Raw genomic sequence first — 26386 nt, 5'->3', positions numbered from 1 at the left:
GTCCCAGCACCCATGGCCTCTGTCCCGTTCAGACTTACCTGACTTCTAATACACACAGCTGAACACCACACCGTATATGAGGACTCCAGTTCCGCTCTCACTCATGCTCAGTGTTTTCGTACCTGACATTACCAAGCCGTTTTGCGTACCGCTTTTCTGGTTTTGATCTTGCGCTTGCCTTGGTTTTTGCGTTTTTGTTTTTTTGCCCTGTTACACATCGCCTGATCTTTTGCCTGGTTGTTGATTACGACCTCATAATAAACACAGGATTCTCAGCGGTCGCATCCGTTTCCGCCTCCCTTATAAGACATGTCAGATGTAAAATATACACACGTATAGATTGAAATTTTGGTGAATATATGAGGAAGTATTTCGTAATATATTTCAACATAGTATATTTTCAACAAGTCAGCAGGTTGTCATACAGCAGGAGAATCCGCCCCTCAAACTCTCCACACGGGTCCTTTTATTCAGCTGATGTGAGAAAAATGGACCGTCAGTAGTCTTAAAAGGATGATTTAGTGAATAATTAGGAGTCAGTTCTAGTTATACCCGTTGACATAAGCGAGCGAGGCAGAAATTTACCAGCATACCCTTGGTGCTGTTGCCTTGGAAACCCTGCACAATTTTAAACTTCACACTTCATGCAATTATTCACCCTTGTTTATGCAAAGAGGAGAAAATGTGTGAAAGCAAGAGAATGAGTGCGATCGCAGAGGGCGAAAGAGGCGAACTGCTCTTTTGATTCTGAACTTTACTCTCAACTTTTCTTAGTCTGTCAAAGTGCTGATTTGAAATTTCAGTCTTTTATAAAGTCAAACATAAAACACTCTCTGGGGAAGGCTGTTCATTTTTGTTGTGAAAGAACGAGCAGGAATTTTTGCAATGTTCTAGCTTCTTTCAACTTCCTCCCGTGTTTCCTCTTTCAATACCTCGGTGCAAAAACACATCATTTATGAGTACTTCATAACAATCAGAGAAGGCACTGGAGGACAGAATGTGGCCATAACCCTGACCTGCATTGTCCTCTCGTCTGCACTGCTCTGCCTTCTTGTCTGACTGGAACAGTCCGTTTGAAAGGTTTCATCAATATATTGTTCACGGAGTGCTGTCAAAAACACAGGTGTGTGTGTGCGTGTGTGTGTGCATGTGAAGACTAGTATTCATGTTGAACAGATCCCCTGGGGTGCCACAGAACTTTGCTATTATGGAGAAATAATGGCACGCGTGCAGTTTTGTGCTTGAGGAAATATGCAAAGAAATACAAGTTTCTAAGGTTGCAGAACAGTCACATGTTTTCTTTTCACCTGCTGAGCAAGGCCTGTCTGAGACCCTGTTTACACCTGATCTGTCAATACTTGTTGAGTTTTTTTTTGTTGTTGTTCTTTTTTTTACTCTAACCTGCATTTCCACATAAATTTGTTTCTGATTAGTCAGATTAAAATCTGATTGCTTTATTGTACCTAATATGCAAATAAGATCATTAGAGAGGACCACCATTTTCCTGGTTTCCATTTTTTATACCAAAGAGGGACTGGTTTTTGAATATAATCACCATATACACAGACATAATACCATTATGTCATGGGCACGGTGGCTTAGTGGTTAGCATGTTTGCCTCACGCCTCCAGGGATGGGGGTTTGAATCCCACCACTGCCCTGTGTCTGTGGAGTTTGCATGTTCTCCCTGTTCTTTGGAGGTTTCCTCTGGGTACTCTGGTTCCCTCCCCCACCTGACCAGATTTCTGAGAGGATTCTTGAATCATATTTATAAAGGTTAATAATCATCACTGCTAACACTAATTAAATAACTGATGATGAGTTAACCTGAGAGCATTTCAGACATATTTATAAATGTGCATTATCTTCATTGCTAAAGCTAATTAAATAACAATAGCTAACTAAATCTCTGAGTTAGTATATTGACTTCAAGACCCTTTGGTCTGCAGTCAGTAGATAACACTCTTCTCAACTCTAGCAGTCATGTGCCCTATGTGTTGTGACTGGAGTGATTTTGGTTGTTGACATAACTTCTAGAGATGGACATATTTACAATATATAACATCTGGCTAAAATGTGTCTCGTATCTCCTGAAGTGGTTTGAGCAAGCAGATTTACATCTGTTTGAGATGTGCTTTGAGTGCGCCTGCATTTTTCTCTATCCAGATATACAGTCCCCTCAGAAACTATTGGAACAGCAAGGCCAGTTCATTCGTTTGTGCTATACGTCAATTTGGGTTTGAGATCAAAAGATGGATATGAGACGAGAGTTCAGGATTTCAGCTTTTATTTCCTGGTATTTACATCTAGATGTGCTGAACAACATAATACATAGAACCTTTTGTATCAGACCATGCAATTTTTAGGCGAGAAAAAGTATAGGAAAAGATACTACTGAATATTTGGTTGCATATCCCTTGCTTGCAATAACTGCATCAAGCCTGTGATTCACTGACATCACCAGAGTGTTGGTTTTCTTTTGTGATGCTTTTCCAGGCTTCTACCGCAAACTCTTTCAGTCATTGTTTGTTTCAGGGGGGTTTCTCCCTTCCGAATCTTCTTCAGGAGGTGCAGTGCTGCTCTATCGGGTCTATAAGGTCTGCTGGTTGACTTGGCCTTTGCCTTTTCTCCTTGTTGAAGTCCTCTGTTGTGTTGGCAGTGTGCTTTGGATCATTGTCTTGCTGCATGATGAAGTTCCTCCTGATGAATTTGGATGCATTTGTCTGTAAATTGGCAGACAAAATGTTCCTGTAATCTTTTGAATTCATTCTGCTGCTAACATCATGAGTTCCAACATCAATAAAGATTAGTGAACCTGTTCCAGAAGCAGCCATGCAAGCCCAAGCAACGACACTACCTCCACCATGTTTCACAGATGAGCTCGTATGTTTTGGATCATGAGCAGATCTTTTCTTTCTCCACACTTTGGCCTTTCCATCACTTTGGTAGAGGTTCTTGGTTCCAGAACTTTTATGGCTCATCTCTGTATTTATCTGTGAAGTCCAATCTGGCTTTCCGATTCTTACTGCCCTGTGGAGGTTGTTGGTGATGTCACTGACTGGGGTTTTCTTCACAGCTGTCATCTGTCATCAGCTGCTGTTGTTTTCCTTAGCTGATCCTTTTGGTGTCTATTGCTCAGTATACCAGTGCCTTCGTACTTCCAAATTGTTGTATTGGCTATGCCCAATGTGCAATGCCTGTGATTGATTTTCCCTCTTTTCTCAGCTTCAAAATGGCTTGCTTTTCTACCATAGACAGCTCTCTGATCTTCATGTTGGCTTTTAACAACAAATGCAGTCTTCACAGGTGAAAATGAAGACTAAAACCAAGAGTAGATGTTCAAAGTTGCTTGTTGTTTGAACACACCTGGGTAAGAAGAATGTTCCAGTATTTTTCCTCACCTAAAAATTGGGTGGCCTGATACAAAATGTGCTATGTTCTCTGTCATTTAACACATCTATATATAAATACCAGCAAATAAAAGCTGAAATGATAAACTCCCTTTTCATGTTCATCTTTTGAACTCAAACACAAATGTATTCATTCTACAGCCAAAAATGTTTCTAAATAAATAAATAAATAAATAAATTGACCTTGCTGTTGCAATAGTTTCAGAGTGGATTGTACTCCTAATTATAATAATAGATTAAATTATTATATATATATATTTTTTTAACATTTGAGGTCCAAGTTCAGGTCAAAAGTGATTCAGTGATCAGAGAAGTGATCAGTCATTTATGCACTGTAATGGTTTGTGGTTTTGATTTTTTTTTTTTATGCTGGGCAGCTTGTTGTGGGTGGGATGTGTTAGTAATAGCAGGTGTGTGTGTGTGTGTGTGTGTGTGTGTGTGTGTGTTGCTCTTGCTCGTACTATGACTAATGTTTCACGTAACTAGCCGTCTCTGAAAGTCCAAGTGACTGCAGTGAAATCACCTGATGCATGCTGTGACATAAAAAGCTATATGCACACACATAAAGGTTCTGATTGCACGTGGTACTAAATTATAATATAGCTATGTTTATAATATTCACTTTTTGTCACGTGTTGATTGATATCACAAAAGATAGTATTTTTAGTGCTGACTCGACAGTGAGAGAAAGCCTCAGGGTCTTATATGTTTTGAGTACAGATTCTGTATTCTATTAATGTGTTAGTACAGAGCTTACCTGCGAGACTGTGCGCTCATTTAATGTGTTTTCTTTTCTCAAAGATTGTGGGAGCTCATGACTGCCTTAGGGCTCTTGTTACCCTCCCACCCTCCATTATTTATGCAAACGGGTCTGAGTAACACCTTCCAGTTACGTTCCAACTACTCCACTCTAGCCTGCCTCTAATTAGACTACACACACACACACACACACACACACACAGTATACTGTATATACACGTATCAGCCATAACATTAAAACCACTGAGAGGTGAGGTGAATAACATTGATTATCTCGTTTGAATGGCACTGGGTCAGAGCATCTCCAAAAAGATGTTGTGGGGTGTTGCCATTATGCAGTGGTTAGTACCTACTAAAAGTGCTCCAAGGAAGGACAACCGGTGAACTGGCAACAAGGTCATGGGTGCCCAAGGATCATTGATGTGCTTGGGGAGCAAAGGCTAGCCGGTCTGGTCCAGCTACAGTAGCACAGATTGCTTAGAAAGTTAATGATAGAAAGGTGTCAGAGCACACACGTGCTGCATATGGGACCGTGTAGCTGCAGACCGGTCCGAGTGCCCATGCTGATCCCTGTCTACTTGATGAAAGCACTTACAATGGGCATGTGAGCAACAGAACTGGACCATGGAGCAATGGAAGAAGGTGGCCTGGTCTGATGAATCACATATTTTTTTACATCATGTGGACAGCCAGGTGCAGAGAGGGAGAGAGAGAGTGAGAGAGAGAGAGGGAGAGGGAGAGAGAGAGAGAGAGGGAGAGGGAGAGAGAGAGGTTTGTGGTTAAATATAAAGATCACTAGTATAGTACACATATGTTCAGGTTATCAAAGTTGCCTATAAATGTGCCTGCCATCTGCTTTTATTTTCATTTTTCTATTTGGAGAATGTTTTACGTGGACACTGGGGTGCCTCACTGCTGTTCTGAGCTATGTCTATAGCTGCAAGAACTGGCCCCTTCATAATGAGATTGCTGTAAGGTCTATTCCAGAGGGGTTTAAGGAAGGTGCACAAAAATTGCAGAGGAAATAAGACACGAGTTAAATCAAACCACTGTAGCCTAGTTACTATTTCAGCCTGTCTCAGTAGACTGGCATATAGTCATGTGAAAAAATATGTACACCCCATGGAAATGGTTGGCTTTTTTTGACATATTTGGACAAACAAACATTTGATCATCTTTGAAACGGTGCCTGTTAATAAAGATGATATACTTGAATAAAACCACAAAGAAAATGAGCTTTTTCAATCATTTATTCAACAGAAATATCAATAGCTGTGATATTTTTCTGTGGAAAAAGTAAGTACACCCTTGGCCACAGAAGCTAGTATTGCCCCCTTTAGCAGAAATAACTTCTTGTAGGTGTTTTGCATAATTGTCCACCAGTCCCTGACATTGGCTTGCTAGAATTTTTGATCACTCTTCCATGCAATATTCTTTCAGTTTCAAGATGTTTGAGGTTTTTCTTGCATGTACTGTCAGTTTGTAATCCCCCCACAACATTTCAATGGGCTTCAACGGGCTTTGACTAGGCCAGTCCATAACCCTCCATTTCTTCTTTTTGAGCCGTTCCTTGGTGGATTTACTAGTGTGCTTAGGATCATTATCCTGCTGAAGACTTTCGTTCAACTTCAACTTTAAGACAGATGGCCTCATATTATCTTCAAGCACTCATTGATATGATGCAGAATTCATTGTTGAATCAATGACTGCAAGCTGTCCAGTCCCTGAGGCAGTGAAGCAACCCCAAACCATATTTCCACCACCGTGCTTCACAATTGGTATGAGGTGCTTCTCCTGAAAAACTGTCTTTGGTCTGCGCCAAACAACTCTATCTTTGATTTGTCTGTCCAGAGCACATTATTCCAAAAGGCCTGGTCTTTGCCTGTATGCTTATTGGCAAACTGTAGTCTTGCAAAGGCTTTTTCCTGGCTCTCCTCCCATGCAGGTCAATTTTGTGCAATCTCTTTCTGATTGTAGAAGCATGCACTTTCACACCAACAGTTGCAAGACTTACTAGCAGATCCTGTGATGAAATTTTGGGGTTCTTGGATACTTTTTTCGCATCAGACAGTCTGCTCTTAGGCTGAATTTGCTGGGACAGCCAGTCCTGGACAAATTGGCAGTCGTTTGAAATCTGCGCCATTAGTAGATGATTTTCTTTACAGTGGAATGTATTTCAAATAATTTGGAGGTCTTTTTAAATCCCTTGCCAGACTCATAGGCATCCACAACCTTTTTTACTGAAGGCCTTATAGAACTCTTTAGATCTTGACATGATGGCACCACACACCTCAATAGCAAAGGGAACACCAGGCAGTAGATATGAGAGGGGTATAAATACGACAGGTTCTACCTGCACTCCCTAAGCAGGTTCTAATCACTGGCACCCGATCTTGAACCCCTGATTCTAATTATATGCATTTGAAGGTGTGATGAATGTAGGGGTGTACTTACTTTTTCCATATGACTGGTCTGTTTTTTGTTCATTTAAATCATGGAATCAATTTTATGTGTCATTTGACAGAGTGTATCACCTTTATTAATAGGCACTGTTTCAAAGAAGATCAAATGTTTGCTAGTCCAAATGTGTCAACAAAAAAAAGCTGACAATTTCCATGGGGTGTACTTATTTTTTCACATGACTGCATGTCACCTTTCTCTTTTTGAATTCACTGTGTAAAATGAGCAAAGGCCTGTGTGTGAGCTAAGTCACCGCACTGTGTACTTTTTTTTATTTGTACGGATGAAGTTGGGGGCGAACTGTGACCAGTTTATGTTTAGTCAATTTCTAAAAACATTTTTCTGAAATCCAGACAACCAATCATTTCGTTTTTCAGTAATAAAGACATCAAATATTTTAAAACCTGCTTTAGAAACTCAAACAAAAATTAGGTCGCTGTGACTGGTGAAATTAAACGGTTGATTGCTTTAAATGGGTCATTAAATGGGTCAATTACGTAAGGAATAATACATGACAGACTGTGCTGTTATAGGAAAATAATTAATAATGAGATGCTGTACTTCATAGAAATTATTATTATTTCCCTACAGCAGCACATCCAAAAGTGTTTCATTCCTCATATACTACAGTAATTTACCAATGCTAACAATGTATTTCTTAAAGAACATGTATTTTTATCCATTTATAGCCACATTTAATGTGGTGGAACAGCTGCAAAACAAGTAAGTTCTTGTTATCACTTTTGTTATAGCAGCTATAAATGGTCGCTCCCTTTTTTCTAGAATTAAATACGATGGTTGTCATACTGGCCAGAAGCCACAAAGTACAAAAGCCCTCAGTCATTAAAGGAGCAGTCTTACCTCTAACTGTTATAAAGTGGTGATATTCGAGACGCCTTCCACAAATGGTAATTAAATGTCTCCTCGGTAGTAACTTCAGCATATAAATAAAATTACACACATTTTGAATTTGTTCGTGTGGAAGGTCTGCCATACAAATCCATTGTATGAGCTGTTACTATAGAAATGATAACATTAATATATGAGGGCATTAATATAAACTGTTGATTTATGGAAAATTCATCAACACCTTTTGACCAATCAGAAGTGAGAATTCAGTTAAAGTGCACACTAATGCTCTCATTCCAATACGTTATCATTTCTATAGCCTAGTATTCGCTCATAAACTGCCATAAGTCAATCTAATACAATTTTGATCAATTATAAATCTCAAAGAGTTTTTTTATTTTTATTTATCAATCCATCATTTACAAAAACATAATCATTATTCTCTCAGTTAGTGGTTAGCACAGTTACCTCGCACCTCCAGGGTTGGGGGTTAGAATCCCGCTTTCTCCCTGTGTGTACGGAGCTTGCATGTTCTCCCCGTGCTTCAAGGGTTTCCTCCCTTTCTTCTGGACTATAAGTAGTACAGAAACTGGATGGATGGATGAATAATAATAATTATTATTATTATTATTATTATTATTATATGTAACTATGTCTTCTGGGTATTTGGGATATATGATTGTAAGATATTTCAGACAAGGGTTTCTCAAAATTATTTACTGGATGTATTCATGTATTTTTGATAATATTGATAATAATTATCTTGAATAATTAACTTCTGTAAAGTTTCATAATAGTTTCTTTTACTGTAGTCTATTACAAATGCCTCGAGCAAATTCTCTCACCTTTAGCCAATCTCTGCTGAATCAGAACATGCTCGTTTAGCTTTTTCATGATCATAGTTTGGCAGACTCACGGTCCTTCATCCTGCACTCTATACACACCCTCACCCACACACACCCGCTTAAAGTTTGCTCTGCACTTCTTCCCACTGTGCAAACACACGTTAGATTATGAAATCATCCTGCTGTTGAAAAGCTGGCCTGGGTGGTGTGGGCTCTCTCTCTCTCACTCTCACATATTCACACACACCCTTGTGTGGAGAGCAGAAGCACGGTGCAGTCCTTGGCTCTCTGCTCAGGCTCTGATTGATATCAAGCTCCGGATTAGGACGAGGACTGTAAGCGAAGGTGTAAACTTGAGAAGGGATGGCCTTGGCTGACATCACAGAGGATGACTTTACTGAACTGATGCGTGAGGAGGTGGAGGACGTCTTCACTTATGGTAGAGTGGTCCAGGGTCAGGGAATTGTGGGTGGGCTTATACATTAGATGGATGGGACAGCTTTGGTCATGATTTTGTGGGTGAGAGTAAAAAGTATCAGGTCAAAACCTGTGGGACAGAAACAGGTCTGCTTGATGGTACCAGGAATGAGATTGGGTCTAGCTTAGTTTGGTGATAGCATTGCATTGTATGACGTATATGCTTTCGGTTGTTTTGCAGTGTATCATTGGATAGATTGATCTTCATATTTGGTCGTTTTGCAGAATGCAGATTGTGTGTGTGTGTGTGTGTGTGTTCTTGTGTAACAGGCAACTCGATGTCGAATAGATTAGGAATACTTTGTACCATATATTTCTATCTTTAACAACAGTCAATATGAACATTTAAAGTAAATACGTTTAGAAAAGTATGACATCTTCCATCAAACTCTACATACTGTTGAGTACCAACACAATACAGGGTATCCTGTCAGTCTCAAAAGGTTGTGCTTTTGTCAGTGGATGTTCGTGGACGTCCACTTCTCGGTCAGTCCACAACACGTCCAGTCTTTTTGAATTTGTTAATAATTTTGGCACCGGTGTCGTGATGCCAAACGCATGTTTCCAACGCAACCTTGCACCAGCTTCCCGACTGAGCCATGAGAATGATTTCAATAAGAAAAATCATATCAATAGAAATGCCAAGAAAAATGCTCTTCCTCCAGTTACTTAGCATTTTTTAAAATTTAAATTAATAATTCATTTGCCACTATGTGCATGAGGGAAATATGGCCAAGAGGCAGATGTGATCACTCTTCAGAACTCTAGATATTAAAATCTACATACTGTATACTGCTCTGCTGTGAGAGATCAGGAGATTGTGTAGGTTGCAGATGCAATTAGTTTGCCGAATAATTTACCAAAACAGGCTCAAATGGAAACGGTATTATACTTAACATGGTTTTCTAATTTATTATAAAACAGGCTCAAATGGAAACGGTATTATACTTAACATGGTTTTCTAATTTATTATAAAACAGGCTCAAATGGAAACGGTATTATACTTAACATGGTTTTCTAATTTATTATAAAACAGGCTCAAATGGAAACGGTATTATACTTAACATGGTTTTCTAAAATCTTCTCACTTTCATTTGAGTAGTTTGTGAGATATTGCAAGGTCACAAAATGGTACATTTCCAGGAATTACAGGGACAGTTGTGAAATCTTATATCACACCTGAACATCTGAACCATGATGCTTCTGCTTTTAAAATGTGTTGCCTCATCATCCGGTATGCTCTTAGCTCGCTGAAATCCGATGCCCTTCTTTTCCATTCAGTGAAAATGGAAGTCACTGAGAAATGAAAGAGTGGCTATATGTTAAAGCATGAGGATGAATGGTGTGGTGTATTTCAGGTTTTCTTCTTTCTGGAGTCTTTCCGGACATACATAGCAGGATTGTGCTAAACTTGAAGGCCACATCCTTACAAAGACTTGTGTTCTCCAAATTCAGCCGGTGGAGGTCTTGGTAATTAGCTGATGATTTGTATACGGTGTGTTACTAAACTCTACTGTGCTGTGGCTCTCTAGGGCTTTAATATGATACCCCTGCACTGTTGCCGTGGTATCACAATTTCTATCCACATGTCTCCTCTAGCACATAACAGTTGTATTTACTATTATTTTTTATATATATATATCTATTTCTATTAACAGTTACAAAATGGATATGTTTATTTTGGCCAGTCTTTCTTCCAATCTACACAGAGCCAACTCCCCTCCAATTACCTAAGCATCCTCATATCGCACGACAGCTCCCCTATTGCACCAATCTTCTGTGACTTATGAACCCACCACATCTTTTTGTAGCTGCTTCTTATCATAACACAGCTATACGCACATGGAAGGAAACATTACTGCTCAATGTGAGAAATTAAACATGACGGGTTGTGCCATTATAGGAAAATAATCAGTGACGAGGTGGTGTGAGGCACTCAGAGTTTATTATTTTTCAATATCGGCATATCTTGAAGAGTTTTAATCCTGTTATATCACAGCAATTTGCCAATTACTACATTTTTTTTTAATTAAACATCTATCTAAAAAAAATCTCTTTAAAGTTATTTTGTAGAATGTTATCACGTTTTGAATTTGTTAATAATTTGCCATGTTTCCATCGCAACCCTGCAGCATCTTCCTGATCCAGTCATGAGAATGACTTCAATACGTCCTTCTTTTGTCCAAACAGCTGTTTAGCAGCTATTACAGCTATAAACAGTCATTCCTTCACTCAACTTTTTTTCTCTCTTCAAGTCCATGTGCAAGCAATAACATATTAGAACAAGTAAAGCAAAATAAACCTTTGTAGCCAGAACTACTGTAAGAGCTGCTGTTAGAAGAAAAGAAAAAAATCAATATCTTCTGACTGACCAGAATTGAGAATTCAACAACAATCTTCAGACATCTGAGTGAATTCCTGTACAGCTACAGCACTCTGAAGCCCAAAGGGATAGAGATAGAGGTCTATTTATGTCTACACCAAGCTTTGTGTCAGTTTGTTCTGGGCCACATTGTACTTGATGAATATTTGAAATGTATTAGTCTTTGATATTGTATCAATACATACAGAACATGAAAGCATGTAACATACAAGGTACACAATAAACAAGGTTCTAGCATTTTAAAAGTAAGGGCTCTTTGGTTTGTCCTAGGGGAACCTTTAATGGCTCTGTGTATAACTCTACAACAGGGAGTTTCCCTTTTATAAATGGTTCCAAGTATAACATTTTCTAATGCTGTAACCATTAACCATAGAAGGAACCCACAGAGAGTGTAATTCTACGGCATATTTTAATATCATATACCAGCAACATTCGGTGTAGATCAGTGATAGTCCGAAGAATTTACAACCCATATTGAACAACATATCTGCCAGGTTAGAGTCTTTTAAGCTGCAGGTTTGTCCCTCTGGTGGAGATCTGAAAAGATCTTCAGAGAACCATACAACAGAAACCCATTTAGAAAGCTAGAACCATTAACAACCCAAGGAACCCTAAGGGAACTCTTATTTTAAAGTGTATGTAAAGACATCCCTAAAAAACCATAAATGTACAGTTCAGAGTGAGGTCTGAGGTCTCCTGTGTATTCCAGTCTACTGGAACTTTAGTCCTTCCTCTGTGCCAATCTGAGGAACTGACTCCTGATACTCCGTCACCTTTCCTCAAATAAACAACTGCCTGACCCTCCCACTGAACTCTCTCTCTCTCTCTCTCTCTCTCTCCCTTTCTCTCTCTCTCCTAACATTCTTCTAAAAACTTTAAGAGTTCAGCCTTCAAAACTTTTCTCATTAACCTAATTCAATCTTGCAAAAAAAAAAAAAAACAGTAAAAGGGAAAGTCAACTTTACTGTGAGAAAAATATGCACAATGAGTCCATTGATTCCTTTTTGTGGGTACTTCATGAGTTGTTCAGAGAGCCTTTTGCATGAGCTTATGTGTGGTTCCTGAAGCAGAGAGGAAAGCCTATTAGACATGGTCAGAAGGCTGGGAGGAAACTGGCCTTAGTCACCCTGTTGAGCGAATCAAATAAGTGTAGACAGAATAAGGAGACAGAAGGGAAAATGGGTTATTAGTCCTTAAACTAAATCTCACTGTACCCAAAGGTGGATGGCTCGTATTACATCAGATCCAAGAAACTATGTGATGTACCAACCTCAAGCACTGAAGCTGTTAGATTATAAATCAAAACACCGTACAAGCTACACAAGTACAAGCTCTAGCATGTGTGCCATTACCTCACACTTATCAACCACTTGTACTGCTATAAGTCAAGTATTTGTGAATCGTGCAACAGAAATGAGTGCCAAAAAAGGCGAAAGAAGCTTCTATCATCTCAACGCTTAGGTTTGACACACAAATATTTCGAATATTTCATTAGCAACACCTGGAGTTGTCTCTGTGTACCGCCTCAGGCGATCTAAGCAGTTCTATCCAGTTTTACAAGGAAGTCTCTCCTGATCACTTCTCAATTCGCAGTTTCTGTATATATTGCTGAGGTGTAAAGACCAGCTCCTGTATGGAGTTTCCAGCCTCTTCATGTGGTATTAAATGTGGTAAAAGACAGGACAGATTTCACACTCAGTCTCCATTCAGCTGTGACTTTGCTCACAGTGATATGGTGACCCATAAGTATAAAAAATACATTAACAAACCAAAAACACAAGAAGAAAACCAAACACCACAGCAAATTCAATAACAGAGCAGCATTAGCTCATAACAGAAAGGGTAGGTCCGCATTGTCACAGACTGACACACTCTTCAATAAGCATGTGATGTTCAATAAGGACCTACCCTTTTGCATTTTAAGTTCATACTGGTGTGTTGAATTTGTTGTGTTTTTGTTGTTGCATTTTCTGATTTGCTGTTACATTTTTGGTTTGTTCATATGTTATGCTACTGCTGTGTTCAAGCAGGCAAAAAGCAGTATCAGGTTTCACAACCCATTTATTCCACTGCTCTTTATCTACTCTCTGATCTCATATCAGGGTTGGGGGAAGTGTGTCCTCTCAGGCGCCTCTGCAGAGCCTGTTGAGGTGGTGTCTGGTTTCACCTTATCAAGTTATTTCGCGTCTTACAGTTGGGTGGATGGAAAGGGAGAGAATTGAGACCAGTATTCGAGATTGCATGTCTGTGGATCAGGACTAGCTCTGAACTAAGGCACACCCAATAAGCAGGACATCTGCACAGTCATCACATTGTTGAATGCAACCACTACAGCTATAGACAATTAACCTTGATTTTACTGGTAGATCTGGGCAGTTACAGCCTTGTAGTTAACAAAGCTGGCACTCGGTAAACTCAGGCTGAAAGTCATCAAATTAGGGTGGATAATCCACTGCACGTTCTTAATAATGAGTCTTTATTGGTCACATTTACATATGCACAGTGAAATTTTTTGCTTTGCGTAGCCCAGCGTGTCAGGAAGCTGGGGTCAGAGCACAGGGTCAGCCATGATACAGCGCCCCTGGAGCAGAGAGGGTTAAGGGCCTTGCTCAGGGGCCCAACAGTGGTAGCTTGGCAGTGCTGGGGCTTGAACCCCAAACCTTCCGATTGGTAACCCAGAGCCTTAACCGCCAAGCCACCACTGCCTCCGCCAAAGCCACCACTGCCTCAATGCACTATTCAGCCTATTATACTATTCCCACACGAATGATTTTTAAGTGGCACCACCATGGGTGACGATAGGCCCTCAAGATTTCTGCCTTAAAGTGCAGGCCAGCATAAAACTTAAAACACAATATTAAAAATCTCAGGAAGTGTTCTTGCCTCACAGCTCCAGGATCCAGGGTTTGCTTCTGAGCTCCAGTTACTGTTTGCTTGTAGTTTCCAGTTCTCATGTCTCTCAAGTGGCTGTGAGGGTGTCCTCTGGATACTCCGGTTTCCTCCCACCTCCCAAAAACATATCAGTAGGTGAATTAGCGTCTCTAAAATTCCCTTAAGTGTCAATGAATGTGAGTCTTATCCAGCCTTGCACCCAATGTTCCCAAGATAGTGTCTGGATCCTCCATGGCTCTGAAACAGGAGAAAGTGGTTAGTGAAGATGGATGAACAGATAAATTCATTTCTCAGCCTCTGAATTTTGTATCAGTGGCACATTTACATCCTTCAGTTTTCTGTCAAAGCACGCATTAAATGCATTGGGAATCCCCTCTATGAGCAATCGTATTACATGTACACTAGTAGCTTTAGTTAGATAGTGTAGCTTAAGTGTAGTCTAGACTCATGGTTGAAGCAAAAATAAATAAATAAATAAATAAATAAATCAGCCCACCCACCCAATCATTCAAAAAATTACTTCCACATTCAAAATGCCTAATCTCCCACTTTTCAAACTGGAAAAACTTGCTCTAAAGAGTATTGTGTCCTAGCTGTAAGAAGCAGCATGTTTACAACATGAATTAATGGTTAATTTTTTTGTTGTTATTTGTTTCGTCCAGTTTTCCCATGTGTCAATCATAGGGGGCCCCTAAATCATTCTGGTTCCTTACTTTACAATGGCCCAGGATACCAATGTATAATCCATCATTATAGAATCTGAGCACTTGCATGAAGTGGTTTATAATTGCTCTTTCCATTTTTTAGGTAAGAGCCTTGAGTAAAAGGCATGTGTCTCAGCATTCAACTCCATTTAACTTCTAGTCAGGCATCTGCACATGATGGTATGTTTTGTTCCTTTTCCAGAGTTCATGCATGGGTCATCTGTGATTTTCCCTGAGGCCTGGGATGAGTTTATGTCAGAAAGACATGATCTGGTCACGTCAGCTTGGGACACACTGCCCTAGGCACAGAGAACAAGTAAAGCATTGCTTAGATTGGGCAGAAACAGTGAGGAACATAAAGAGAGGAGGAGGCATGATGTTTCCTCGCATAACATGTTTGGTTAGTGAAACTGGATTTTAGAAAGACCTCTCTGCTATAGATTCCACTGTCATAGAGTAGATGATGCAGAATTTTGTTATCACCGGAGGCGGCCATCCTTTTCGGATTTGTGCCACGTAGACTGCATGGCACTTTTGTCTCACTGCCTGATGACACAAGTACCCATTTGACCTACTTTAGTCCAAATGAGCCAAGCTTTCCACCAACACAAGGCTACGTTTATTTTTTTTTATTTACAGTGGGTGAAAAGAAATCATGTTGAGAGTAAAACACAGCCATGCTGATGACAGCTAAGCAGAGCTTCTTCCTCATAGGTCGTGAGGCCTCGCAATAATAACAGAGTGCAAGCGGCTGATCAGAATCAGTAGCGATGAAAGACAATGTAGTTGTCGCACAGATCCAGTTACTGCCTCTTAGGTTCTGACGTTCACCATTATTGTCAAACACACAACCACGATTGCTGCTCCGCTGATCCTAGACCAACCGAGAGCCCATAACACAAACATCAGCTCACACACACATCTGAACACCTGGCGAGGACTATACAAGCAGCTGTGCTGGGTGGGCGGCCTGGACCGCTACCTACAGCTGAGTCTGTTATTAAGACCAAGGGCAGGATATGTGTGTTTAAGGCATAACGGTCTTTAATCTAACTACTGTAAGCCTAAGCGTGTAAGCGTGCTGCCAGTGAAAATATACACAGCCATCAGGGTAGGCATGGTTTTCTAGCTTTGAAGAACTTTTATTATGAAATGAATGAGGATTTAATTTTTGTACATACGTACACACAGTAGCAGTCAAACATCTGAGGTTTTGATGATATGCCTTCAACTGTATAAACCTGTCTATAATTATCTAATGTTTGATTACACAAACTGGACATTTGTACATAACTACATGATCAAATTTAAATGCTAGAATTCATTTTTGGATGAAGGTTTTGGATCAGTCTTTCAAAATGCAATGAAATATTTACCTTCAGATTTCAAACTGAATAAGAGGTCAGTTAAAACGTCGGAAAGTGATGTCGGATGAGTCTCGATTGTCAAAACCGTGTGTTTGAGGCTGGTAAAGGTTGACAATTTTGTGGAATCCACAGCGTAGAGACAAGATCCAATTTTCTTGAACTTTGATAATGTTGTTTTGAATATTGTGATGTGTTTTCATTTTCAAGTATTTACAGAAATTGTTCAGCAACAATCAAATATGAATTGTATAAGAAGCTCCTGGGCTCTACAAAGTTTGACTGATGAATGCTGCACTTTATAACTTTATTTTTCCCTTAATATTTTATTCTCCCTTAATGAGAGAATAGAGAAGTAAGAGTAGAGTCAAAACAAGTCATTTTTATGCATATTAATCATTTGTATTGCACCTTTGATCCATATACAAGATGTGTATATTTAATAACTTACTTGTGCAGAAAAATGTTCAGGTAAAAGGCATTTTGAAGTGGCGAGGAACATATAGTGTATCTAGCTACTCCCTTAACGGTCCTAACAATTGTACTTGAGGGGGAACCAGAAGACCATCATGCCTTAAACACACACCTTCTGTGTAGAACCTATGACCATATGACGTGTGTGTGTGTGTGTGTGTGTATTTATTGAGAAATTGGTTATTTTTAATAAAGCATAGCCACGAATTAATATATCAAGGCCAGAAGTCAATATTTTGAAGCCTAAGCATTGCATGACCACAAATTATATGAACTTGAGCCCTAAACGTAATATGTTGTGGAACAACATACTTAATATGTGGCCTCCAGTTAATTATTTGGTAGGAACAAGTAAAGGAGTCTATTCACTTCGAGAATTTGAGAAGGTGGTGGGGGATAATGGTATTTCCGTGTCACACCGCTAGATACTCCAGTATGTTTTTATTCATCATTCAAAGATTGATAAAATTACATCTTTAAATAAAATTTACTTCAATCATCTCTATGTTCTGCTTTCTGTGGCCACAGTAGTTGAAGTCACCTGATTTCCTCTTTCATTTTAAAATACATTAGTTGCCATTAGATATATATGATGGCCACAAAATAGATCTAGAGAAACTTGTGTCCTTAATATATCAATTTTCTTCCCCATTTGGTCACTTCTGTATTCACTCCAACCCACCAACCAGCTTATCCCTACCATACAGTACGATAGCAACCAATCTGGGAGGGTGAAGGCTAGCACGTGCTTCCTCCAAGACATGTGAAGCCAACCAACCACATCTTTTTGAGCTTCTGTAGGGTAACACGATTTCAGGAGGAAATCGCTCATCTTATGCATCTGCTCTCTTATGCATACATGAGCTCACAGACGCCCACAACTGGTTAGTGTTGCTGTGCTTGACAGGGGAGTGAGTATTCCATCCCTCCCACCCAGATAGCATGGGTAATTTTGCTCTCTTGACCACTGTTTATTGAGCCGGAATGTCATGACTGTAGGACAAGAAGATGTTGGCACGTAGCTTTCACCATCACCACCATGTTAATGTTTCTGTGACTCAACCCCATAATTCTAGTGAAGAAGAACCATTGCAGTTTGAAAGAACTACTGACATCCCTGAATCAAAATAATACCTTGTGTCCTGGGTGTTATTTTCATCCCTCACTGGTATGATATTATGGAGAATCAGAACCTAAAAATATTTTGTAAAGGCTTGAATCAAGACCTAGAATGATATCCATTTTGAAGGTCCAGTATAACAGTAGAGATCTAGTTTTGTCTAAAGATGTTTGAGGCGTGATTGCTGTTTATGTGCAGGTAAACATAGGTGCTAGTTTGGGGGCTGCTGATGACAGCCATAATTACAGGATAAGTTTTACAGCAGCTGAAAGAAGAGGCATGTGGAGGTATCTGTGCTGCACTGCCCAAGGCTGACTACATGTATTCTCTTTGCGTTCTGGACTGAAGTACAGCACGCAAATTAAAAGGCCATGTCTGTTTTTTGTTGTTGTTCATTTTTTATTTTTATTTATTTATTTATTTTGAACTCCAGTCAGGTCCAAACCAAAGTTACAGCCTTGAGGTGGAAGCGTGAGCAGGTTATGAAGAAGCAAGACAATACAGGTGCTTAAACTTTAATGTGGTTGCTCTGATTTCACTATGAGATCACTCTGAATATTTCATGCATGCAAAAAGAAAAAGAGATCTCTTCGGCATCTATAGCTTATCTAGCTTGTACCTCATTCATTCCCCCTTTTTATCAGGTACATCCACCGTATGGGTGGCATGATGTTGCAGCGGGTAGCATTGCCACCTCACAGCTCCAGGGTCCACGGTTGGATCCTGAGCTCGGGTTACTGTCTGTCTGTACTCCTTGAGTCCACGTGGGTTACCTCTAGGTTCTTTGTTTTCCAACCGCCTCCTAAAAACAAGCCAGTAGGTGGATTGGCTATGCTAAATTTCCCCTAGGGGGAATGTGTGTGTGCATCATGCCCACAAATGAACAGAATCATCATAACATATAAATTGTGTAAGAGTAATAAACCTGTCAGTGATAAACTGAGGTTAGAATTGGTCTGGCAAGGCTTATTTTGCCATTGCTGTTTGTGTCTACATTCCTGGTGTACAAACATCTTGAGCAGATTGAATTGCCACAGTTTTTTAAAAATCCTCATGCATGCATTGTGACCTAAATTTGCTCTGAACGACTGCCACTATTGTTCCTGTGTTAAAACTGGTCAGCTGGTCAGTAACTTGCATTCTTCTCCATGTAGACTTCTGTAACAGAGCTATTTTTGTGCACATGATTGAGAGAGCTGGAACAGATTTTTATATTATTATTTTTTTAATAATAGCGGTGGGGGCAGTGGTGGCTTAGCATTTAAGGCTCTGGGTTACTGATCAGAAGGTCGGGGATTCAAGCCCCGGCACTGCCAAGCTGCCACTGATGGGCCCTTGAGTAAGGCCCTTAACCCTCTCTGCTCCAGGGGAGCTGTATCATGACTGACCCTGCGCTCTGACCCCAGCTTCCTGACAGGCTGTGGTATGCGAAGAAAACAATTTCACTGTGCTCTACTGTATATGTGACCAACAAAGACTCATTATTATTATTATTATTATTTTTACAGCCTGGCTGCATGCGTGATCCATGTTAACCAGGACAGCTGAGTAAATATCAAACTAACCCTGGGCTACAGACACATGTACACACGTACTTGGGTACACGCTTTTGAAGACTTAACATTTAGGTAGAATATTGACGAGGGAAGCGTGTAGACCCCGCCCACTTATACAGTCGGCGCTCTTGATTGGTCAGTCGGCGCTGAAGGGGCGGTGGTTGATACAAATCTAAACTGGGATTACACACGAGTTTGGATCGGAAGCTGTCGTTTCGGTGGTGTTATCATTCAGAGTCGCTGAGTTGAGGATGATTTGAATGAACCTCACCGGTGGATCTCCGATGGAGGGTCGCGTGAACAGGATTTAACTGGAATAAGGGTTTTTCTTTGCAGTGCGGTGAGTATTTACACTACTCAGAATCATAGTGCAGGCTGTAATAATGCAGCGGGTTCTTTGATAGGCATCATGAGTTGTATTTATTTATTTATTTATTTATTTATTCCGTAGGATATAAATAATCCGGATAGTTCTTATTAGTTATTTGTTTATTAGTTCGGTTAGTTACTTCTGAGCAGCGCGCGCAAACTGACAGACCGTCTTCCTGCACTGTTGTTTTCTATTAATCTATTAATAGCGTCTAAAGGAAACATTATTGAAAGAATAAAGACGGACGAATTTGTTTATTTCCGCGTTATTTGTCCGAAATAATATAATCCGAAATGGCACAACATCTCGGGTTGTTCTTTCCTTTCAGGCGCTGATTGGTTTCTTCACGCAGGTGGTGTCAGTCATTCCCCTGTAAACAGCTCAGAAGAAGAGCCACAGACCCCTGTGCCTGATCTCTAACCTGAATACACCACGTCTGCTCAATATATCGTTTATATTGCAATAATAACCTTTTTAAAATACTGACACCGCAACCAGCTATAAATAAACTGCATTGTTTTATTGTGTTCTGTGAAAACTCTGAGCAGTTACAGCGCATACAGAAGTTTTCTGTGTGTTTTGGCATTGGCATCATCCCTAGGAACATGTAAGCAAGGCTTTAACTGTGATGCAAGTTTGTATAAGTGTCTTCCAAGAAATTATTACAATATCAGTGTCCTATTTTGTTTTCGTCCCTATCAAATGCGAGTCAGGTTGGCGCTGAGAAAAAGTCTCATTTGTTCTGCCTGAGAGCTTTGCATCTGTTGTAAATGATTACAGTAATTTTGCAGAGCTCTGAACTGTACTGTAATTTAAGTTATTGTCGTCTGTTTGAAAAACAGAAGTGGTTGAAAAGGAAAATGGCCTACATCTCGAGGTTGGGTGAAAATCAACAACACTCTTGCTTTGATATGGGTAAATGCTCCTGATTTCCTCCATTGGTCAAATTGAGTGGCTTCTTCTGGAAGGCATTTCATAAGACATTTAGAAGACCATGCCAAGACCTAACGCTGCCAACATGGCCTCTGCCACAGACAAATCCCATCAGCTCTGTCTCTCTGTTTCGCGTTCCTACTTTTTCTGTATCAGACTCTGTGTTTTTCCCCTGCTTACATTTTCTCTCTGCTGTCTCTTCCACTCTATGCCATGCCATGCCATGTAACCCACATTAGAACATGTTAGTAACTGTTCTTTGACATGTTTCAGAAAAAAAGCGTGATGAAGATCTGTGCCAGTGGGCAGGAGTGAAGTGAGTCAGGCGATGTTTCATTTGTTGTCTTGATGCAATGCAACGCTGGGCACAATGGGTCTTTCTGGGAACTGATATCCTTCTGTGTCTCATAGATAAGTGTTAAATCAGTGCTTGAGATAGTGAATGAGACAAATTGTCATTCTTAGACTGTTATGTGTCCTGTATGAGCAGGTTACCAGGAGTTATTTTTTTTAAACATGTAGCCAAAAAATAAATAAATAAAGTTCCTTTACTAGCATATCTCCCTAAATTGATGTTACACATGTTGTGATGTCTCAATGAACTCATGGTGCAGCTTAGTTGATGGACAAGCTGTTGAAGCCCATCACTGTGGATGTGAGTCTGACACAAACATGCTTATCTATATGATGAGTAAGGAATAAAACATTACGGGGGCATGCTGTTATCTGAAAAGTATCAGGGTGACGAGTTGATTTCTTTCCTATAATAGTTCATCCCGTAGTATTTTCTCCCTCAGCTGTTTTAAAAATTAAAGAATGACACTTATAGTTTATAGTTACATTTATTGTCATAGAATCGTCTGTGAAACAAGTTAGTTCCAGTTATCAGTAATGTTATAGCTGCTGTAAACAGTCATCTCCTTACCAGCGCCTCTCTTTTAAAAAAAAAAAAAAAAATCCCACACAGCTTGTTGAGAATTAAACAGCATTGTTGTATAATGAGTTTATAGCTGTGGGACTGTTTTAAGGCTTTTTATCCCCCATTTGATGGTTTCTAGGTACTTTTTCCTCTAAATACAGGATATGGACAAAATGCATCAACATTGAGTGTAAGGTAAATGTTGAAATGAAATGAAGACTTTCTCTTATTAAGTACTTCTGTGGTCGTTCCAGCAGGGATTATCACCGCGTCCAGCCAGTGGTGATGCAGAACGTTGATGAAGGCGATGACGGAAGGAATATAGGTTCTTGGAGTTGCTCTTTAAGATAGTTTAGTATAGTTTATGCATGCTTTCTGTAAGACTTCCTGAATTTCTGAGCTGTTCTATCTTTTCAAGACCTGACATTCAGGGGCTGTACATGCATAATGTGCTAGAAAGTAAGTGGTTCAAGGGAAGATCAGCTTTCTCAGCTTTGCTTCCAGCATTTGGTGGCCAGCATTGTATGGCAGCTATCACCCACATTCACCCAAAGAAAAGATGAGCCAAGATAAAGCTGAAATGAAAAACTTCCGCCATTGTCCAGCTCTGTCCAGCCGCATCCTCTGCGTTTCATGCAGAGAGATTGAAGTGTGATTTATTACTGAGTCCTGTCTGAGTTATCTGTATTTAAGCTGCCACTGAGTCTGCTCTTGTCTGGACAAATCCCAGTTGGAGAGCTTGGCCCTGAGGGTGTGAGGAGGGGTATTTTAGGAGAGATGGAGGCAGGGGAGCATTTGGGGGGATGGGTAAATGGAGAGATATTTGAGATTCTCTGGAAGGGCTGGGGTTAATTGGAAGATTTTGGAGTGGGGGATGAAAGCAGACGTCAGACCTTTTATCCTCAGCTGTCCTGCAGTCATGATGAGACCTGCAGTGTGTTGCTCAGCATCACTGTAATGACAGTGATATTAAATCAGCATGGTGAATTACAGGTGAGGGTTGCATGATTGCTGTAGTGTCAGACCTTCTAAGAGTACAGTGTATACGCTTTGGCTTCTCTGCCTCTTAATGCTAATCTAATAGCATTTTACACTATACTATAAGTTGATGGGGGTCACTATTCCTGGTTTTAAGCTCTGAGCTTAAATTTGTTGTTTTTGTATCAGATTTTTCCTCCTTGTCTAAATTTGGCAGTTGTTAACACACTTAAATTGTTTATTGGAGCACGCCTTCAATCAACTTTTAGATTTTTATTATACCACAGAACTGTTCAACTTCTTAAATCTGATTGGTCAGAAGGTGTTCATTATTTAATTTACTCCAATGCAGTATCATTATGTTTCTACTTGTGTGATGAACAGGAAAGGAGCATCCTTCAAGGATTAACATCGTTTTTGTCGCGATTATACTCTGCTGATTATAGTGAGCGTGCCCTGTGACTTAAGTGGATGGAGCAGGTGCTGGGCTGAGAATGTGTTGAGGGTCTCTGAGGGTTTCTTCTTTATTTTCCGTTCACTGTATTCAGATGATCTGATTTGACAGTGGCACTGGACAGCAAGGGGCTGCTCTATAATCCTCCTGATTAACAGACCATCTGGAGAAAGTGAGCACATTTTTAATAATCTTCCAGCAGTAATAGACGTTCAATACATTTGTCTCTTTTACAGTGATAAGCTGGATGTTTAAATGTTTCCCCATTTGTGCTTTACCAGTGATGATCAGCTGTACATGGGCAAGGTTGGCCCAGAGAGGGAACTGAATTCTTTTTGGGTTAATTTGCTGCTTCTCTGTTCAGAGTTTCAGACCCAAGTGTTTCATTCATTCATCGTCACTAACTGCTTTATCCTGAACAGGGTTGCAGTCAATCCCTTGAACACTGGGCGTGAAGCAGGAATACACCCTATAAGGGACGCCAATGGTACTGGGTGGGAATCTAGCACTCATCCATGCTCATCCATTTTTTAAAATTTTTTTTAGGTTAAAATTGAGAAGTAGCCATGTTCCTAAGACAAAACAGCTTAGAAGATGTCTGGGAGCATCTGTATCTCAGAATTGTGTTTTTTTTTTTTTTTTGTCTGAGCATTTGTGTAAGTGGACTGGAGTTGACCATGAGACTATTTGTGATGTCTTCTTTATATGCCTGATGATTTATTAGATGCAGGACTACTGAGATGTGTAATCAGCTTTTGAAGACTGAGTTGTCTTTAAAGAGAGGAGGTGCTGTGTCTCTCTGGAGAGACGAGATGCACAGCTATAATATGACAGCTGTAGAAGGGATAGGCGAATGGAGTTGACTGTGCAGGCCAGAAGCAATGTGAACTACAAGCAAGTCCTCGCTCACAAACAACAACTGCTCCATCTTTCTTTAAATGACCCAAAATTGATACTTTAAAAAAAAAAAAAAAAGAAGTTATTTTGTTTGTTTATTGCTTCTCTACATAGCAGCATGTAAGAAATTAGTGGATTTAGAGATGCATTTGTGAGCCAACAGAATGTTTTTGGTTTCTAACGATATTTACAAGTGCTTATTTACAGGAATGGCATTTACTTTGAGTAAATTAGCTTGTGTAAGTATTTCCTAAATGCACAGCTTGAGTCCATGCACACATGCATGCTTTAAGGGGCTTAATGGTCGTATAGCTTTTTCTGATTGCTGACGGTATCAGAAGCTGCAAGTACAAAAAAAATCTCAATCAAAACCTATGAAAAAAAGAGTCACTGAACAGTATGCAATGTTTAATCCGCATGCACAATGCTTAGCAATAGTTTTAAATACTGGTGGATGGAAATGTCATGTTCGGTCTATGTACCAGCTATGCCCGTTTGATTAAATGGAACAGAGCAGAATCCAGTGAATCATCTCTCTCACTCTCTCTCTCTCATACACATACACACACACACACACACACACACAGACCAGCTGAGCTACAGACAAGTATGTGTATCATACCAAAGTCCTAATGTGCCTTGTTCTCTGTGAGCTGCCAGAATGGCTCTCTGCCTGCACAGTTAATATTGTTCATTTCCTGTACTTCAAAGTTGAAAGTGTCTCTTTCAGCGTCAGCTATAAAGGGCATTTAGGTCAATGGCACGGTTCAGATCTAAGAATTCAGTGACTAGGCAAATAATTGTTTGTACTGTAAGCCTAATAAAAGGAGTAAAAAAAATGTATATCCACAGCTTAGATGCACAGCATTTGAGGAAACGGTTCTTCAAAGTGTTTCACTTTTTTTTTTTTTTTTTTTTTTTTTCTCCTTCATTCATCTTTTCTTCTTTTGCTGTTCTTGTCACTGCGTCACTCGATAGCAAATTATTCAATTAAATTTAAGGAATAAAACAAAATGTGTGCAATTATAGGAAAATAATCAACTATGACGTGTTTTATTCCTCTTATACCACAGCAGTTTGCCAATGCTAACAATTTCTTTATTAAAGAACATATACATTTAATCCTTTTATAGGTACTTTTAGGGCTGGGCGATATGACTAAAATATCGTCTTGCGATGCTTGAGGACGTTTCTACGATACCCAATGCGTATCTCAATCTATAACTTGGCTAACAAACTGTTTGCAAAACAGTAAAAAATAAATCAATTCAATTACGTCAAATCAACAGCATCCATTCAGTACTGTTTAATTTGTAATTATTAAGAATGTATTAAAAACCATACCAATTATATCTCAGATAAGTGTATCGCGTAATCATTTATCACTATATCAATATATCGCTCAGGCCCAGATACTTTTAATGTTGTTGAATGCTTATAAAGCAGATTAGTTGCTGTTATCATGTTATGTTACATAGCATAACATCTTTTCCTTCACCAGCCAGTCAGGGCTGCCGTTGTAGATATGATTGAAAACTTTCTGACCAATCCGGTTCAAGCATTCAGCAGCAGTGTGGTATGAAATAATGTAATGATTGTGCATCCTGTAGATGTATGTGCTTGTTTGCTATTGATGCTCATGACACCCACCAGGGATGGGAAACCGGAACGGACACAAATAAGTTGTTTGTTCACTGTCCCGCTGTCCCATGTCATGTTGTAATTACAGTTGACCTAACTTCAGCTTGTTCCATTGATATTGTTGTACATATGCAAACGTATCTCTTTCATATCACATCCGGTGTAAATTCTAGGTCAGAAGATCATTTGTAAAGCTTCAGTGGCTGCCCTCGTGCTTGACTGCGTGTGATGTGGATCGGATTGGGTGTGTGGAGGTGTGTTCAGTCAGGGTTGGGTTCAGATGGTCTCAGCAGCTGCGTTTGAATCACATTTTCTTGCTGCCTTACACTCCTTGCATATAGGAATGTCAGCCCCTGCACATGCCTCTCTCATCCGGGTGTTCTATAAATATTGGTCTTCCACATAATGCCCAATACCAAGCCAGCAGCTCCTTGTTACGCACGTCATCTCTGCTCTCTGTCACATATGTAGCGATGACCCACTTTAAAAGCCAGCTCTCTCAAGACCTAGATCCATGTTTTACGTCCTCAAAAACAACATGGCAAGCTGTCTATATAAAGCTCCCCCATAACTGCATTGAAGCTGTTCTAATCCCATTTCTAAATGACTTTTTCTTTCTTGGAAGCCACAAAGTAGTGAGTCTTGAAAGCAGAGCTCTACAGTAAAGGTTACCACTTTATGGTAGTTGAATGGAATAGTCATGTCACATTGAGCCACTCGGTCCACTAGCATTTCCCGCATGCACGGACTTCTCCAAAACCTTGTGTGTTCTTGAGCCTTAGAACATCCGATAATAGAGTCAAACCTATACATATCCTTTTGCTCTCCTAGCCCAGTTACAGTGGGAATATGAAGTGGCATGATATTTAAAGCACTCGTATCAATAGTTTACACTCAGCCT

The 26386-nt window shown here is 39.8% G+C and overlaps 1 protein-coding gene across 3 annotated transcripts in view; it reads left to right on the top strand.

Moving 5' to 3' along the window:
- Positions 1-8502: 8502 nt before the first annotated feature.
- The window catches only part of ripor2 (RHO family interacting cell polarization regulator 2), a 49178-nt gene continuing 31294 nt past the window's right edge, over positions 8503-26386 (top strand). Inside the window, exons 1-2 of one of the 3 annotated variants that reach the window (XM_053612719.1) lie at positions 19202-19633; positions 23042-23119. Coding sequence is in view for 1 of the 3 variants with exons in the window: in XM_053612717.1 (XP_053468692.1) it covers positions 8687-8762 (76 nt within the window). In the remaining 2 variants the exon portion in view is untranslated. Of the gene's footprint in view, positions 8763-19201; positions 19634-23041; positions 23120-26386 lie in introns of those variants that run through there. The other 2 variants (XM_053612717.1, XM_053612718.1) reach the window with 2 other exon arrangements.

The sequence above is a fragment of the Ictalurus furcatus genome, chromosome 24 (genome assembly GCF_023375685.1).
Source record: "Ictalurus furcatus strain D&B chromosome 24, Billie_1.0, whole genome shotgun sequence".
Taxonomy (NCBI): domain Eukaryota; kingdom Metazoa; phylum Chordata; class Actinopteri; order Siluriformes; family Ictaluridae; genus Ictalurus; species Ictalurus furcatus.
Note: the sequence above shows the minus strand (reverse complement) of the source record. Positions and strands in the feature narration are given on the sequence as shown.